Raw genomic sequence first — 18,448 nt, forward strand, 5'->3', positions numbered from 1 at the left:
GTTCTGATGTCTTGTACGTTTTGCAGTGCCTTGCAAGGCACTATGCAAAAATGCTGGGCAGAAACTGAGGACAGCTCCTACCTCTGAGCCTCTCAGCCTGATCTGTAACATGGAGATACTAATTCTGAACAAACTTTATAATGTACTTTTAGATCCACTGATCTAAGAAAAAGTGCCATTGTTGCTCATGTTATCATCTGTGTATTAGTCTTTGTGGCAGTGATGCAGTAAATGAGAGAACTGTAATATATAAAGAAAAACAGCACCTGGTTTCCCTAAGGAAGAATTTGTATTTTCCTGTAGGTGACCATAAGCCTTTGATTATAAGACAGCCAGAGTGAGAAGTGCTTTCTGTTTTTCCTTTAGCTTCCTACCAAGCAATGCTGAAGATTGTCTACCAGGGATGAAGTTCACAAGAACTGTTCAGTATTCAAAAATCCTTTATATGAATGTTATTCATAGCATTCACTGTCTCTATTGTACTCCTAATGTGGTTGTGCTGGGTTTTAATCATCTTTCAAAGTTAGTGATATATATGATATATGCCAAAGATGTGGTGAACAGACAGAAAAATAGGTTCACAAGGGAGCCTTCTGGTTATTGTAATAAGGTTTCATGAGGAATATAATTACTTTCCCCTTCATGCATACACTTCTAGTCCAAAATTATGTAAGACCCAGAGCTGTATTTGCAGAATGGATACAGGACAATAGATGGTGTTTTGCTGTTACAGGGAATACCCAGGGCTGCGTTCTGAAATTCCTTGTTGCTGATAATATAGAGTAGATATTTCTTTTTCTTCTAAATGATATTAAAAGTCAGTGTTTGTGTAAATGGTATCACAGTATCGCTAAACCTGTGGTGTGATATTGTTCCTGGGTATGCTGCTTTTTAGCCCTGGTCAATCCAGATACACAGTATTTTACATGTTGTGGTTAGGGAGATAACCTACCCACAGGCATGTCGTCTGCCTCTGCACAAGGCTAATTTTCTAGTGACAACTGGAAAGACTGTTCCTGTTCTGTAATGAGAAATAAGAATTTGGAATTAAATTCATCCTTTGGGTGAGTATGTAGATTAGAATGAGATACAATATTTAATTTGGCCATTTTATATTGAAATCTGGTAATTATTTTGAATCTAGGTGGGTTATATCAAAACCTTGTGAGAATGATATCATATAATTTTTTGAATCAAAGAAAACATTTTTATCTTATAATGGATTTCCCCACACCATGCAGGTTTTAAAGGACTAAGAGGAGGCAGCACAATTCATTCCACACCACTGTCCCTTAGACCAGGTCTTTTTAAGTTTGGACTCCAAATTTACCAAAGTATACAAGCTCCAACTGCCAATTGGCTCCTAACTTTGATTTCATAAACAGAAGTTGGAGCTAAAATACTCTTTTGGATCTCAGCCTGACCCAGTGGTGCAACAGTTACCATGTTATTCCCCAGCTTTCATATGCTGCTTTGTCATACTCAGAGGTTGAGTGTGCCTAGAGATTTCACAGGGACAGTCTACATAGCAGCATGAGGCTCACGGTGTCTGTTAGAGCAGACAGAAGGGCCAAAGTAGTGAATATAGTCTTAAACTAGATTAGATTTCTTATAGTCAGTAGAGACAAGTGGACACATCTCTGTCTTCACGGTCTGGGAAAGAAATGTGGGCTCTCAATTTAATCGCTTCTTTTCTGTGCCTACAGTTAAGTGGAATGAATGTTGGGACAAGCTTTTGTTAGGTTAATATAAAGCAAAGCACAACTTTTGCAGCACTCAGTCCTGTCCCTGAAGAAAGTATTTTGCTTATGTCTAAGGGAGTGCTGTAAATTAATTCTCTGCCAACTCCATAATCTGCAAGTAGCAGGATCCACACAGACAACCTTCCCATTTCATTTGCATTTGCAATTCTGCCATAACAAGTGAAAGATGTGATGTCAAATATCAAAGATACATTGGAAACTGGTAATTTTATTGTTAATGTCGTAAGGATGCTACTTTTTGGATTAAATACTTGCAATGTTTATTTTATATTCATCTTGACAATTTAATCTTCTACTTTAAGCTGAAAAAGGTTCATTCTGAGTAAGTCTCCAGAGTTTCCATTTAAACCAGAGAGGCATCATACCACATTCTCAGCAAAATGCTATTACTTTTTTTAGTAAGCATGAAGATAATTTCCTAATGCATTTAATAATTTTTTTGTTAGTAAGTGAAACCAGTTTGCACAAGCTAATACTAGTTTTGATCACCAAAAAGACACCATGTCATACTGAGATGAGATAGGAGCCCACGTGTCAGTATAACTCAGTCATCCTTTTGACATCCCATCTATAGGAACACTGTCTAGTGGATTCTGTTTTAGAATTTCAATGAGCCACTGTTATTTTAAGGAGCTTTCTTGTCATAAAACATCATTGGGGATTACAGCATCCTATAGCTGATTCAGCTTATTAATTCAAATAAGATCTATTTCATTACAGTTTCATGAGGTGCATCATGAAAGCTTTTCTCCTTGCTTCTCATATCATAATATGATGATTGAAGACCAGCATTGCATAAGAAAATGTAATATGGTATCTCCTATTTCTGAGTCATCTGTCACAGTGGTGCCTGGAAGGCTTGATTATCAGCCCGCTTCCAGGAGCCCATGGCCAGTGATGAAGGTAACCCATTCCTTATGCTGCCAGGCAGATGTTAGCACTGCAGGGACTGTCAGCACTGACACGCCATTTAGTGGTTGTGATATAGACACAAAAGACTGAATGGTCACGTAGCTTCAAGGCTTGAAGGTCAGGCCCTGCACATTGGCAGTGTAAGGAAGGGGAGCACATGTTGCTGTTGCAGTGCAGTGCAGCTATTGGAGAGCTCCTCTCAGTCTCAAGGAAGACTTCTTTTGGCATGCTTAACCAGTCTTTCTCACAAGCATTTAAAGTTTGAAGAAGTTAATCATTAGATGTGTTGTCTGTGAGAGCTTGTTTGAACATGTGTCAGTGTCACAGAAACACTCACTGTTTTCTGATATCCCTTTTCCCACTCCTAAGTGTACTCTTGATAATCTTAAGCAGTAACAGCTGGTTTCATGAATGAAACGTCTGTGTGTCAGTAGAGTTATAGCCCTCAGTAAAGCTGCCCCTACTCCAGTGTTATCTTTGGGAGATAACATAGACTCATTCCCTTCCTGCCAGTAGCTCCTACAGATGTATAATTAACTTCTTGCCTATATCTGTGATGCGTTTATTGCTCTCCTGTCTTGCCCTGCTACTCAGGTCATTGATTAAAGTGAAAAGCAAAACTCCACCTGTCCACTGCTCCAGGGGAGACATAGGTGGACATTTTGTGTGGCCGAGATGTGGAGCCTGTTTGGGACTGAAAGAGAAGTTCTTACTGCTCCATCTCTGTATGGGCACATAGACTGAGTCATAGTCTATCCTTAGAGTTAAGAGTGGCTTGAGAAATTATGTAAGTCTGGATAGTAGAAAGGTTTAGGTATATATTTTGTGTTCTGTTTCAAATGGATTAGCAGATTTATTTATTTGGCCCTCTATTTCCAGGTCAGTGTTATTGATTTTTTTTTTTTTTTTTTACTGTTTCTCTCTGGCTTAGAGATGAAGAGGTATGAGATCTAAGAACATGTGCTTTTCTGTTGTATGTGGTTAACTGCTTTTCCAAACACACAGTGTGTTGCTTTTTTCACTCACCCCTGACTTTCATTCAGATTCAAGTGAATGACACCTAAGGAGAGGTCTTCCTGGGTTAGAGGTCTTTGAACTCATTAATATTAGCCATCAATCATGTTTATGACACTCTATTTACAATGCATTCGGGGCAACACAAGTGTGATGTTACATCATATATTAATACAACACTTTTATTAATAGAAAAAAGATAAAAGAGTCTATCCTTTGGAAAAGGGATGATTTTTAAAGTAAATCCAAAGGCTTAATTACGTGTTTGATATTGTAGGGAGCAGCCTGCACAGGACTAGAGGCAGCCGTGGTCTATGTGAGCAGTGTGCAGTGGATAACTGCTATTGCGTTACATAACCCAGGCAAAAATAATGGAGGGGCTGCATCCTTATATCTTTCTTCTCTTGGTAAATTTGTGCCTGCCTCTGCCTCCCCGAAGGATTAAAGAAAGTTATTTTCATATTCCTCAAGTGTAATTTTTAATGATTTTCAAACTAAAACCATTGCGACACACGGTGGACACAGTTTTTGTTATTAGATTTTTCTCAGCCTCACGTGAAGATGAAGGTATTTGCAGTCTTCAGCAATTCCCCCCGCCAGAAAAGAAAAAGGTCCTCTATTGTTTTTTTATCATGCTGTATACCTTTCCCTATTTTTTTAAAAGGAGTGAAAACATTGTAGTGGCCAACCTGAGACAATTTCTAGTGCCTTAATGTTTAGAAAGCGTGTGCACCATTCTTCTCAACATAAGAGCTTTTTCAAGTATTTGAGGATGGGGATCAAACAGTTGAGGCCTCTGTAATCTTGTAGTCACTTTTGCAAATTTTGGCCACTGTACATCAAGTAGATCTGAGCAATGAATTGGGAATGTAACATAGCTCCAAATGATTAATAAATATTTTTTACACTGCAGACCAGGAAAGTAAATAGACACTGAGGTCTCCATCTGCAAACACTATACTTTATGTTCTTCAGCTCTGTTTGTTTTTGTTTATTCTTGCATATTCATTTGAAGCATCTTTACCAAATATGCCACAAGAAGAACTTATATATCCAAAGGCAAATTAAAATGCATAGTTCAGCAGTGTGACACATCCTAATTAACATTTGTTTCTGCAAAACTGTGATGTTTTTAGCCCCTTGGCATAGTTTTTTAATGTAGTTTTAATTTTGTACAATTAACAGTTTGTGAATTATATTCTGAAGTGATTCTGTGTAAATGGACAAAATGTGCCTTTTGTCACTTGTTGCAGAATGAATATCTATATGAAGGTGTTGATGCAAGAGTTATAGAATATGAGGACAACAGGCCCCTCTTAGATATGTTCCTGCAGAAACCAATGGGTTTATTGTCCCTGTTGGATGAGGAAAGTCGATTCCCGCAAGCAACAGATCAGACGCTTGTAGGTAAGTATACGATTTAGTTTATAATGCCACGGAGTTTCTCCCTGTTAGATTTCATTTTAGTGAGTTCAGTTTAGGGTATACGCTAGTTGTGCTTTCAATGAGCCCATATTCCAATTTCACAGTACGTTTCAGGGAGGCATGGATGCAGGGTTGGATGCAAGAAACTGTTAAAAGAAAAGCGAGTACCATCCAATGCTTCATGGGAGCAAGCTATGAAAATGATCATTTATGATCCTAGATACAGGTACTGCTTGATTCCTTTCTCATTACATTTGTACACAAATACTATTTTAAATACATTAACTTGATTCAGAGAGACCTGGACAGGCTGGAGAGTTGAGCGGAGAGGAACCTCATGAAGTTCAACAAAAGCAAGTGCAGGGTCCTGCACCTAGGGAGGAATAACCCCATGCACCAGTACAGGCTGAGGGTTGACCTGCTGGAAAGCAGCTCTGCTGAGAAGGACCTGGGAGTGCTGGTGGACACCAAGTTAAGCATGAGGCAGCAATGTGCCCTTGTGGCCAAGAAGGCCAATGGTATCCTGGGGTGCATCAGGAAGAGTGTTGCCAGCAGGTCGAGGGAGGTGATCCTCCCCCTCTACTCAGCCCTGGTGAGGCCCCATCTGGAGTACTGCGTCCAGTTCTGGGCTCCCCAGTACAAGAGGGATGTGGCACTACTGGAGCAGGTCCAGCGAAGGGCTACAAAGATGATTAGGGGACTGGAGCATCTCTCTTATGAGGAAAGGCTGAGAGAGCTGAGCCTGTTTAGCTTGGAGAAGAGAAGGCTGAGAGGAGATCTTATCAATGTGTACAGGTATCTGAAGGGAGGGTGTCGAGAGGATGGGACCAGACTCTTTTCAGTGGTGGCCAGTGACAGGACGCGAGGCAATGGGCACAAACTGAAACACAGACACTTCCATCTGAACATGAGGAAAAACTTTTTCACTGTGAGGGTGACAGAGCACTGGAACAGGTTGCCCAGAGAGGTGGTGGAGTCTCCTTCTCTGGAGATATTCAAAACGCGCCTGGATGCAATGCTGTGCACTGTGCTCTAGGTGACCCTGCTTGAGCAGGGGGGTTGGACTAGATGATCTCCAGAGGTCCCTTCCAACCTCAGCGATTCTGTGATTCTGTAATTCTTGAAGCTGATGCAAGAAACATGCACATACAAGAGTACAAATGAACCTAAGCTACTGATCCAGGTTTTGAACTCTCTTACCCTCAGGAATTTTTAGCTGCAGGACTTGAAAAGCAGGGATCAAACTGAGTTAAAGCTCTAGGTGCATATGCCAGGAACATTGTTTTCAAAGCTGAGTTGTGTTCAGCTCTGAGATTTTTGTTGGACCATATCTAAGCAAGAGTTTTGGGACTCTGTAAAGATAATGGCTATGAACCTGATCCTCAGTGCTTTTCAGCAAATGGTGTTTCCAGGTTTTACTACACAGAAATTAAAATTAAAACACCTAAATATGTTATAATTCAGATCCTGAATATTTCAGTGCAGCTGAAGTAGTCTCAGTTACAGTTGATTTAATTATTTTAGTGGGATTTCTGTGCAGATGAATCCTTTTTTTTATTTATTTTGGAATGTGCAAAGTGTCAGATGAGGATTTTAACCAATACCCAGTCACAAAGCCAGTAACAACATCCAGTAACAGAAGTTTTTTATGCCCATGCTACAGCAGTTATATGAGCTTGTTGTCTATCTACCTTCATATTATATAGACTCTGGAACTGATCACCTCAACCAATTACTGAATGTTTTCTCACAATTCCCAAGTGTGGTAGGAAGGATTACTACCATGTTTTATATGTGAAGACCAAAAACTTAGAGAGGCAAATGGCTTTCTGAGATGACACAGAAAAAAAACTGATACAAAGTGACTGATCCAGGAGCCCCCACATTCTCCATACAGTCCCTTTTATTACAAGACCATCATGGTACCTTTCTTCTTAAAAACATCAGTCTGTTTTGTGCTACTGCATTTGTATGAGAAACCAGGCAATATCCTTAGAAGGATTCAGCTTCAGAGCACAATTATTATACAGTGATGTCAGTAAAATAAACTGTATGTTTCCTTTCAGAAAAATTTGAAGATAATTTGAAGTCAAAATATTTTTGGAGACCCAAAAGAGTAGATCTAACCTTTGGGATTTATCATTATGCAGGAAAGGTAAGAGACCTAACAATATTAGTTGGGGATTGTGCAGTCATAGGGCTGGAAGGGAATGTAAGAGGTCAGTTACTCCAGGGTTGGTTCCCAGCATTCATCTATTCAAACCTGACATGAAAAAGTTGGCAGTGCCCCACACCTCAAAAGTAAGTTGAAAAGTTATTTTCTCTCACACAAAAGAAGTAATGGAGCATGTCTTTTTTAAATGTCACCAAGTAAATAAACTGACTGTATTTCAGCAGAATCAAAAAACTGTGACTATGTAATGCATCTCTGTGGCCCTCCACCTAGTTCCTCAAAGCCTTGTGCCATGTAGCCACTGCTCCAAACCAGGATCCATTCTTCCTCCCTTTACCACAAACCCTACCTCCTCTGCCCCATCTACCGTAGTTCTCAACTCATTCCTTTGTCATCAGCCAGGTAGCGCATGCCCTACTTTCTGCTTCATTTAAGCATCAGTCTTGCCCTCCTGTACAAGGTGTTTTGCCTTCACAAACTCAGGAGGAGTTAGGAGTTGCTGATGCACTAAAGCAAGATACTGCTGATCAGCTCCCAGCTCCTTTTGAGCTCTTTTATGGAGTATGGAGTGGACATTGCTGTCTCACACAGGAAGCTAAGTTGTGCCTGTGCAGTGCTGCAGCAGCTGGCCTGGAAAGAGGCAAGATACTGCCTATCGCTGATAGATGATAACTTGCCCTTATACAAGACAGTGAGCTACAGAAAGCCTGCGCTAACTCCTCTGAACCTCATCTCTGACTATTGCATTTCACAAATGTGACATATCTCACTGCTGAGAAGCAGGCAGACAGCTCTACCTGTACCCTTCTTGATATCAACCATGGAAGATGGGGATTTTACCAGTGCCCAGTCAGCCCTTTGCAGTGTTCAAAAAGCTTTATCATCAGGAAGTTTCTCCTATTGTCCAACTTAAATCTCCACTGCGGTGATTTAAGTTCATTACTTCTAGTCTTGTTTAGTGTAGACCTGGAGAACAATTTATTTCCTCTTCCTTTACAATCCTGTTTGTAATTTAAGACTCTTACTGTTTGGGGTTTGGGTTTGGGTTTTCTTTTCTAAATTAAATATGCCAGTATCTTTTACCCTTCTTCACAGATCAGGCTTTCTTGGCCATGGATCACTCTCATTGCTCTTTCCTCCCCCTCTCAGACTCTCTAGAACTAATACAGATCTTTCTTGAGAAGTAGCGTCTAAAGACTAACACAGTTTTATATGTGGGTCCTTTAAAGCATCATTGAGATAGAGCCCTAAAGGTACATTTTGGGTTAGGTACACCATTCCAGGCAATTTTTAGAGAGATTTCATTTGTCAGAGTGCAGCTTGTGACTTTGAAAACTTCCACTGTAATTAATACAGGGATCTCTAGGAAGAGATATTAAGTCCTGTGTCTAGTACAGCACAGTCTGAATGGGTCAGAAAGAGTGCACAATCACATCAGTAATCCAGTGTGATATAGCTGAAAGCAAGTACATTGTTAATTGTGCATTAACAGCTGTATTGGTGCAATGGAGTACTATAGCACCCTTGTCCTCGTGATAAATACACACTGGCTAAAGCTATTATTAACGCATCTGCACTAGGTTTTCCCTAATGTTTCAAGCTACTTCGGGGTAATAGATTTGCTTTTAGTGATCTGCATCATAATGGGTCTTAGTATTAAAAAATTAAAACTTTCGGTGACCAAAAGAAAGATTGCAAGAGAGAGGGAGTCTCATGGCTGAAAAACTGTTTTTGCCTCTTGATATATTACAAGCCACATGGCAGAGTGCTTAAGTCTACACTTACATTTCAAAAGCCCAGAAGATGCCTAAATGCACTTTTTAAACAGGTTCTGTATAATGCGAGTGGATTCCTAGCCAAAAATAGAGATACCCTGCCAGCTGATATTGTGCTGCTACTCCGATCATCTGAAAACAATCTGATACGACAGTTAGTAACCCATCCTCTTACAAAAACAGGTATCGCTATTGTGGTAATCTTTCTGTTCTCCTTCTCTAGCCTTTGTGCTGACCACTGCTGGGTTTCATATGACCATTTATTGATGATATTATACACTTTGTGGCTTAACATTCCAACCCTAGAATCTATACAGAATGGAGGCCCTGCCATCTCGAGCTGCAGGGGAGGGATTGGTCTGGTCAAGTGCGAAGGAAGTGGTAGAGGCTCCTTTCAGGGTCCCCTCATCAGGTTAGGGGAGCGGGACAGGGAGTGGAGTGCATCACTTGAGTTGAGGACTGAACAGAAAGGCTCAGGTAAGTCACTGGCCCTTTTTGGACGGGACATATGCAAGTTGCCTGTTTTGTCTCAGTGCAATTTCTCTCTAAAGTAGCAGAGAATCAAGGCTGGGGCTCCTAACATCTAATGCATAGAGCAAGGAGACAATCCTCTGTTTCCCTAGTCTCTCAGTCCTTTACAGCAGGAAACTGATGGGGTCCTAGTAGTGAGCTGGGGCCAAGTTTGGATTGGAGGACTTAGGTTTTTCCCTTCCTCAAGGGGTTCTTAAGGGGGGAGAAGGAATATGACTGGCTCTACCAAAATTATTCTTAACTAAAGTTGCACCTTTGTTGAACCAGTTTCCTTGCACAGTATCCTACCTGCCTTTTTAGGTTGATGGGTAAGTCTGCCTACAGTGAGAAAATCTAGGTGGCAAACATCATTTGTGTCCTCTTTTTAAATTCTACCATCAAGCTAAGTAGTGCCCCAGTAACTGCTGTTATTATATTATATTATATATATTACAGCCAGGCAGGACTTATTTGTTATTGTGTAGTATTGTTCCCAGTGTGATGGGCACTGATACTATAAAACAGGTACTTAAGAACTTTACTTTCTTGTACAATTACATGGGAGATGTACTTGCAGTAGAACAGGAAGGCTAAATTGAAGAAGCCTAATGGAAATTTCTCTAAAATGTTATCATACCTTACAGTAACTGAGGTTTTGGCCAAGCTCCTACTGTTCACAAAGGGAGCTTAGCTTGTGGAACGCAAGATTTGGTCTTGAAGGTCTACTTTAAGGCAATACTCTTGGGAGAACACTGAGCACAACATGCTTCCCTGAACATTTTGACTTGCTGATGTCTGCTAAGATACTAAACAATAACTTCTGTGGAGCCAAGTTCAGGATCCACATGGTCCCAAGAACTGATCACAAGTCTTAAATAAAGTTTTGCAATGTAACTCTGAAAGTTATTTTAGTCTTCTTGTTAGACATTATCAAATGCTGTGCTGGACTTTCAAAACTGGCCACAAACCATCCAGGTGTAGCCAACTAAAAATTAGGTCTCTGGTGTAAGTTATTCATCTAGAATCAGTGGAAAGTTAGAAGCATATCCAGAGTGCAACCCATCCTGCCCATCTCAGGGAGTGTTGCCCATGTTTCTCTTAGGATGGGATAAAACCCCTCCAAAGGTGCCTGTCTCCACTGAATATGGTGGGATCCTGTAGACACCTGTCACGCTGTCATGCTATGAAGGTTCGATAGCAACGACTGAGACAGTAATATAATAATAATAAAAAAGATGTTTATTTCCTCACACAAGTTCTTGGATTAGTAACATCCATTAAAATAATGCGATTACTAATTTAGGAAGGATAACACAAAACCATCAGTTACTAATTTAGAAAGGATAACCTGAAACCATCGATTACTGCGTTATTAATTGGAAGGACTGCTTATCCCTACTTGAAAGCTAGCTTGTTCACTCTCCTAGTGAGAGGGCTCTCAACCTCGAGGAGTTACCTTAACCCAGCGTCCCAGGAAAAGGGGAGGGGGGGGAATACTCACGGTCCAGCCGGAGAGGATGGTCAGGTCACGTTCCCGTCCCTGCTCAAACTCTCCTAGCTCCCAAGTCTCTTTTTATATGGCTGGGGCTCTGGGCAAACACTGCTTTTGCTGACTTTTGCGAGTTTCACAATCACAGGACTGTCTGTTTGTCTGCTTGGGAGGACCCTGCTAGCGAGGCAAGACCACAACACCTCCGTATTGCTTCTGCCCTCCCTGGGGGTCCGTGCAGATTCCAGGTGGCAGACTTCACTTCTCCAGTCTTGTTAATCATTCCGCAGCCTTGTACATATCAGTCCTTGCGCATATCGGTTGGTAGACGACTTTAGTCCTGTTAAGTCCTCTGTTCAGCAGCTTTGTGCACGTCAGCTCTTGTGCTATCAGTTCTTCTGCATATCAATTGACAAACTTCAGTCCTGTTAACTCTTCACTCGCCCATCAACACCTCACTTTCAGATAGCTAAAGTTAGGTGTGAGTATTCCTCTTTCTTTTCTTCCCACCCTGTGATGCTCAGCTAAGCCCAGGGAGTTTTCAGCGCTTGATATCATCACATAATACATGACACTCTAGCTGGGAATGCATTATACTTGCAACTGTTTATCACAGAATCACAGAATCGCTGAGGTTGGAAGGGACCTCTGGAGATCATCTAGTCCAACCCCCCTGCTCAAGCAGGGTCACCTAGAGCACAGTGCACAGCATTGCATCCAGGCGCGTTTTGAATATCTCCAGAGAAGGAGACTCCACAACCTCTCTGGGCAACCTGTTCCAGTGCTCTGTCACCCTCACAGTGAAAAAGTTTTTCCTCATGTTCAGATGGAAGTGTCTGTGTTTCAGTTTGTGCCCATTGCCTCGCGTCCTGTCACTGGCCACCACTGAAAAGAGTCTGGTCCCATCCTCTCGACACCCTCCCTTCAGATACTTGTACACGTTGATAAGATCTCCTCTCAGCCTTCTCTTCTCCAAGTTAGACAGGCCAAGCTCTCTCAGCCTTTCCTCATAAGAGAGATGCTCCAGTCCCCTAATCATCTTTGTAGCCCTTCGCTGGACTTGCTCCAGTAGTGCCACATCCCTCTTGTACTGGGGAGCCCAGAACTGGACGCAGTACTCCAGATGTGGCCTCACCAGGGCTGAGTAGAGGGGGAGAATCACCTCCCTCGACCTGCTGGCAACACTCTTCCTGATGCACCCCAGGATACCATTGGCCTTCTTGGCCACAAGGGCACATTGCTGCCTCATGCTTAACTTGGTGTCCACCAGCACTCCCAGGTCCTTCTCCGCAGAGCTGCTTTCCAGCAGGTCAACCCCCAACCTGTACTGGTGCATGGGGTTATTCCTCCCCAGGTGCGGGACCCTGCACTTGCCTTTGTTGAACTTCGTGAGGTTCCTCTCTGCCCACCTCTCCAGCCTGTCCAAGTCTCTTTGAATGGCAGCACAGCCCTCCGGTGTATCAGCCACTCCTCCCAGTTTTGTATCAGCAAACTTGCTGAGGGTGCACTCTGTCCCTTCATCCAGGTCATTGATGAAGAAGTTGAACAAGACTGGACCCAGTACTGACCCCTGGGGGACACCGCTAGCTACAGGCCTCCAACTAGACTCTGTGCCACTGAGCACAACTCTCTGAGCTCTGCCATTCAGCCAGTTCTCAATCCACCTCACTGTCCACTCATCTAACCCACACTTCCTGAGCTTGTCTATGAGGATGCTATGGGAGACAGTGTCAAAAGCCTTGCTGAAGTCAAGGGAGACAACATCCACTGCTCTCCCCTCATCTACCCAGACAGTCATTCCATCATAGAAGGCTATCAGATTGGTTAGGCATGATTTCCCCTTGGTGAAGCCATGCTGACTACTCCTGATCACTTTCTTGTCCTCCACATGCTTGGAGATGGCCTCCAGGATGAGCTGCTCCATCACCTTCCCAGGGATGGAGGTGAGGCTGACTGACCTGTAGTTCCCTGGGTCCTCCTTCTTGCCCTTTTTGAAGACTGGGGTGACATTGGCTTTCTTCCAGTCCTCAGGCACCTCTCCTGTCCTCCATGACCTTTCAGAGATGATGGAGAGTGGCTTAGCAATAACGTCCGCCAGCTCCCTCAGCACTCGTGGGTGCATCCCATCAGGGCCCATGGATTTGTGTGTGTCAAGTTTGCTTAAATGATCTCTAACCCACTCCTCCTCCACCAAGGGAAAGTCTTCCTTCCTCCAGACTTTCTCTCTTGTCTCCAGGGTCTGGGATTCCTGAGGGCTGGCCTGAGCAGTAAAGACTGAAGCAAAGAAGGCATTCAGTAACTCTGCCTTCTCTGTATCCTTCGTCACCAGGGCACCCACCCCATTCAGCAAAGGCTCCACATTTTCCCTAGTCTTCCTCTTGCTGCTGATGTATTTGAAGAAGCCCTTCTTGTTGTCCTTGACATCTCTCGCCAGATTTAATTCCAAACGGGCCTTAGCCTTCCTCGTCACATCCCTACATACTCTGACAGCGTTCCTATATTCCTCCCAAATGGCCTGTCCCCCTTTCCACTTTCTGTATACTTCCTTCTTCTGGTTGAGTTTTGCCAGGAGCTCCTTGCTCATGCATGCAGGTATCCAAGTCTTGTTCTCCTGTTATGGGTAATAACTAAGCACAGATCGATTACAGGGTCTCACAGTGTACAGTGAGATTCTAGAGGTGTTATGTTAGTAGCAGAAGCAATGGCAGCATGCAGCAATGGTTGGGGTTTTATCAACATAAAATGACATTGTGTAAAGCTCAGAAATGCTATCATTATTCCTTCGGAAAACTGGTGTCTGCATAAACCACTCCAATGCACCTAGTCCTTCAAGTCATTATAATAAGGATATTACTTGACTTACTTGACTCCCAGTGTTGGAGTTGTAAGACTAAGTCTATGCTAGTAAACACAGCAGGGACAATGAACTGTAGCTGAAACTGCCATATGATTGCCCATTCTGATTAATAGTTGTCATGCCTCCCTGGGACAGTTTTGGTCCATGTCAGCTAGAATTCTCCCAGAAATGCCTAGGCACAGTTCAGGAGAAAGCACAGGCCAGACATGGTTTCCAGCAAGCTCTGTGGAAGGAGACATCCCTATTTTTACTGGGAGATTAAAAGAGGCGGGAAGTATAGAGTTTAGCTGTATAGACTGGAGTCATCCTACGCCACTTGCCCTCAGGGCCAGAGAAGGGTACTGGCTCATTTTATTAGCTAATATGTGTGTAACCATAGAGATTGATTTTGATTTATACTAATTTATAACATTTATAAATGGAGTTAGTAAAAAAGGGCATTAAAGTGGAAACAAATATCATTGTCCCCATTTTAAGCCATAATTGCTAACTAGGCTAGTACAATGCCTTCCTTAGAATAAAGGAGTATGGTGCTATAAGATAGATCTTTCTTATTTTTTGAAGCAGTGTACTTATTTATTTTTTTGCTTTAGTAGGTGACATAAGTGCCGAAGGAGGAAAAATACAGCCCATCATTCATCTTTGTGCAACTTCTTCAGAGCTCATTCCATCCCAAGGGTGAAAGGGGAAATAAGGACATACTCAGGAAAAGCCAGCAATCTTTATAGTCAAATGGTTACATTGGGGGCCTGAATAATGTGGTTCTACATAGCATAAATGAGATCTAAGCATTTTGGTAGGTTGCTTTCTTTCATCTTCCTACAGGTAACCTGGCACACACTAAAAGCAAAACTACAATCAGTTACCAAATGTGGACACCCCAGAAATCAATCAGTCATACTAAGGTAAGAAAATTGATTTCACGGTTCTGCATTGAACCCTAATTTAAACTAGAAAGGCAATACTGTTATTGCTACTAAAAGTAAGCAAGTAACCCCTTCCTTGGTTTTTCTCCCTCTCCTATTTTCTTTTCTGTTTAGCTGGATATCTTTGTGTTGTGCAATTCATATTCCTTCCGTGAGGTAAAAAAACTAACATTTCCCTTGTTTCTGGCTGTAGTTTTATAATAACATCAGAAAAAAAAAAAAGATTACTTCCTAACTGCATTGTGGTAGCAAAAAGAGAGATTAAAATATTGGTGTGGAGTATAGTCATGTTTTGTAGAGAACTACCAAAATAACAGTGGTGCTGAAATTATAGACAGGACCTCAGACATCGCCTCAGACCATGTCAGGTTATTTGTGGCAGTTATTTAGATGTTCAGTTATCAAATTGTGTTCTCTGTGTGTGGGCGTTTGCATATTGTGTAGCAAAGTAATGTAATGTACTGATGTAACAACTTTGTGCTAGTGATCGTGCAGTAACTTTTGCAGTTTAGAATACTTTTTTTTTATTAATGATGTTCTCCAAGGGGCGCTTTGTTGTGGTGTTGGAAAGGGCACTACAGGCTCAGTAGAAATAAGAGATGTCATTTTCTTTCTTGATCTGTACAGAATGAAACTGGAGATACCAGACATCATCCAAGAGAGACAACCAGTATGAAAACACAGACAGTCGCTTCTTATTTTAGAGTAAGATATCAGATTTTTTTATAAGTTTTTCTAGAGTGGAATGAAGATTTATTCCTTCACCTTTGAAACCCACCTGTCCTTTGTCCAGGCACTTGGGTCAACACAGATCCATTTAGAGTTTGTGAACTGCATATATGGTTCAGCAGTCCTTGTGTTATAAATGTCTAGAAGAGGTTGTTATGCCCCACCTTTAACTGGACTCAGTTACGCAGCCACATTTCTGTCATGTTGGTGCAGGATGATCAATACTAAACTTCGCTTTCACTTACCTGCTTTTCCTGAAGGGAGATAAAGAGAGGTTGGACATTAGTGGTATGGCATTCCTTTTAAGAGTTTTGGAAGCAAGAGGCCAAAGTTAATTTAGAGCAGGAGCTCCAGAGGAAGATCTTGATGGTCACCAGACTAGAGGCTGTTCTGAGTCAATCCCTGTGGCTCTTCTTCAGCAGTCCTCTTTGCTTTCCCTAGCACTGGCTGTGCTGCTTGGTCCTGCCATAGAAAATAGCTGTGAAGAGCATTCTTTTCTCTGCAGTGAGGCACAGAGTTGGCTCAGTGCAGCTCAGTTCTGAATTTCCAACTCCCATTGACTCGTATCTTCCAGCAAAAACATAAAGATGGCTCAGGTAATGTCTGTGCTTCAGTGTATTACCAACAAATCTATCACCAGATGCTGCAGGTGGGATTAATTATATTTGCACTTTTAAGTTATTATTTTATGTAGTGGAAACCCCTGTCCAGATCATGCTAGCTAATGTTCTTAATGAAGGATTCACCCTCAGCCTCACTGGTTTACTCATATACAGAAATCTATGGGTGACTATGGGTGACTATGGTGGCATCTGCCACCCCAGACCAAGTGGTTAAAAAAATGGATCCTTTAGCCTGTCCTACTTGTTTGAGTTCCATTGCCACAGCAGTGAAGAAACTAATTAAGCACTTTGTTGCACGATGCAGTGTCTGTCCATAATGGAATTGCACATTTTAATAGGAAATATATGGCTCTTGATGTCCTACGCTAGTTTCATGCATCTAACCTACTGCTGAACTGCATTACCTCCTGGCTGCTTCTTTCTGTTGAGTCAGGCTGAATCCTGAGGAATGAATCTCTTCCTTTGTATTTAATAAGATCCTTCCACAAAGCAATTTTACAAAAACACGTGTCGAGTCTGTTTGCAGCCAAGTTCACCTCAATTGGCCTAGGGAGCTACAAATTGCATCCCTTCTGTTAGTCTGGTACCCTGGTGAGGTAGGAAAAGTGCAACTTTTGAATTGTGATGGTGTACATTTCTAGTTTTGCCCTCCTCGAAGGTTTCCTCCTGGTAGGGCAGCTATAGCATCACCATCAGCCTATATAATGAACAGGATGTGCTGGACCAGAGCAGTTTAAGCAGACCCTCTTCTGGGTTGGCTTTAGTTTCCTCCAGTCTAACAAAGGGATGGTGATATTTACTGCCTTGTTGCTCTTCAACTTCCCATCCTTAGATTGATGATTTACTCTCTGGATGAATGGGGATCTTCAAATATGTGACAGTAGAAAAAAATAAAAGATAGATTGTAATTACCTAACAAGACTCAAAGAGAAGCAAAAATTGTAAGGAGAATTTCTGTCATATATTAAGTCAGCTGATATAGCTGCGAAAGGTGGAGAGCTTTCAGGGACACAGTCCTTTCATCAGATCTGACAGCATTTAACAGTAACACTGTTACTAATACAGTTCGGTCACTGATGCACACTCCAATCCAGATGTGATTGCCCAAAACACTTATTCATTCCCTGTCTTCAGTATTGGGCATAAAATGTGCATTCATGTACGTGTGTGTTTTCAACAACAGGAGAATGAGGGATATATTTTTTAAAATATTCCTCATTTAACCCTTCCTACTTCTGCACTTGTACTCAGAATTCAGTTGTGCTCTAGTGTGCCATGTTTCCAGCTGCTAAATGTACTGCTTGATAGGAACTGGTGTGGCAGACCCAACCCAGCAGCTGCTGTTATATCAAGTGGTCATTAAGGGAACTTTCAAAAAATAGATCATTTTTTAGAGCTGTGATTAAAGATACTGCTGCTTCCAAAAACAAAGCTGATGTTCAATTATTGGCAGTACCACAAATTATTACAGGTTGTGAGAATGTACTGGGTGGAATTTGATACTCGCATCCATCTGCAGTCAGTGTTTCTCTCTACCCTGTTACTTAGATACCACATCACAGCTGTAATTGCTGTTGGGCCATTTACTTCATTCACCATTAAAGTACCACCTTACTGAAATGCAAATGGGTACAAGGTTCTGCCCAGGTAAAATAAAATTGCAGATACATGTGGACCTACATGCAGGTTTTATGAATATCCAGGTGGCAGATATCTTGCGACTTTCTTTCAGTATTCTCTGATGGACTTGTTATCCAAAATGGTTGTCGGCCAGCCTCATTTCGTCAGGTGCATCAAGCCAAACAACGACCGGCAGGCAAACAAGTTTGATAAAGAAAAAGTGTTGGTTCAGCTGCGTTACACAGGAATTCTGGAGACAGCAAGAATTCGAAGACAGGGTTATTCACATCGTATACTCTTCGCTAACTTCATAAAACGGTATGTTGGTGTGAAGAAGTGCCTTTTTCTCTGTTTTCATTGTTGCTCGGTGTTTGCAGAGCATCAGCATTGTCTTTGGTATGATCTTTAAAGAAAAAAATACAAAGACATTTTCTGTGACAAACATATGCAAACTGAATGAGAAAGAATAGTTCAGGCACAAGATTAGTGACCCCTTTTGGATTGATAGGGAAAGATGATGCATCTCAGGATGATTGTTTCAGGCTCCGTGTGCATTTGGGTAAGAATTGCCTTGTTTAGAGTCGGAAAGATTTGGGGGTTAGAAATGTAACACTTAAATTTAAAGCAGAGAA

The 18,448-nt window shown here is 41.9% G+C and overlaps 1 protein-coding gene across 1 annotated transcript in view; it reads left to right on the forward strand.

Annotated features, from left to right (window-relative positions):
• The window catches only part of MYO3A (myosin IIIA), a 134,896-nt gene that overhangs the window by 86,946 nt on the left and 29,502 nt on the right, over positions 1-18,448 (forward strand). The window contains exons 20-25 of the mRNA XM_067291809.1: positions 4,943-5,096; positions 7,181-7,269; positions 9,116-9,245; positions 14,744-14,823; positions 15,472-15,549; positions 17,929-18,134. Of these exons, the coding sequence (XP_067147910.1) occupies positions 4,943-5,096; positions 7,181-7,269; positions 9,116-9,245; positions 14,744-14,823; positions 15,472-15,549; positions 17,929-18,134 (737 nt within the window). The remainder of the gene's footprint in view (positions 1-4,942; positions 5,097-7,180; positions 7,270-9,115; positions 9,246-14,743; positions 14,824-15,471; positions 15,550-17,928; positions 18,135-18,448) is intronic.

The sequence above is a fragment of the Apteryx mantelli genome, chromosome 2 (genome assembly GCF_036417845.1).
Source record: "Apteryx mantelli isolate bAptMan1 chromosome 2, bAptMan1.hap1, whole genome shotgun sequence".
Classification (NCBI taxonomy): Eukaryota; Metazoa; Chordata; class Aves; order Apterygiformes; family Apterygidae; genus Apteryx; species Apteryx mantelli.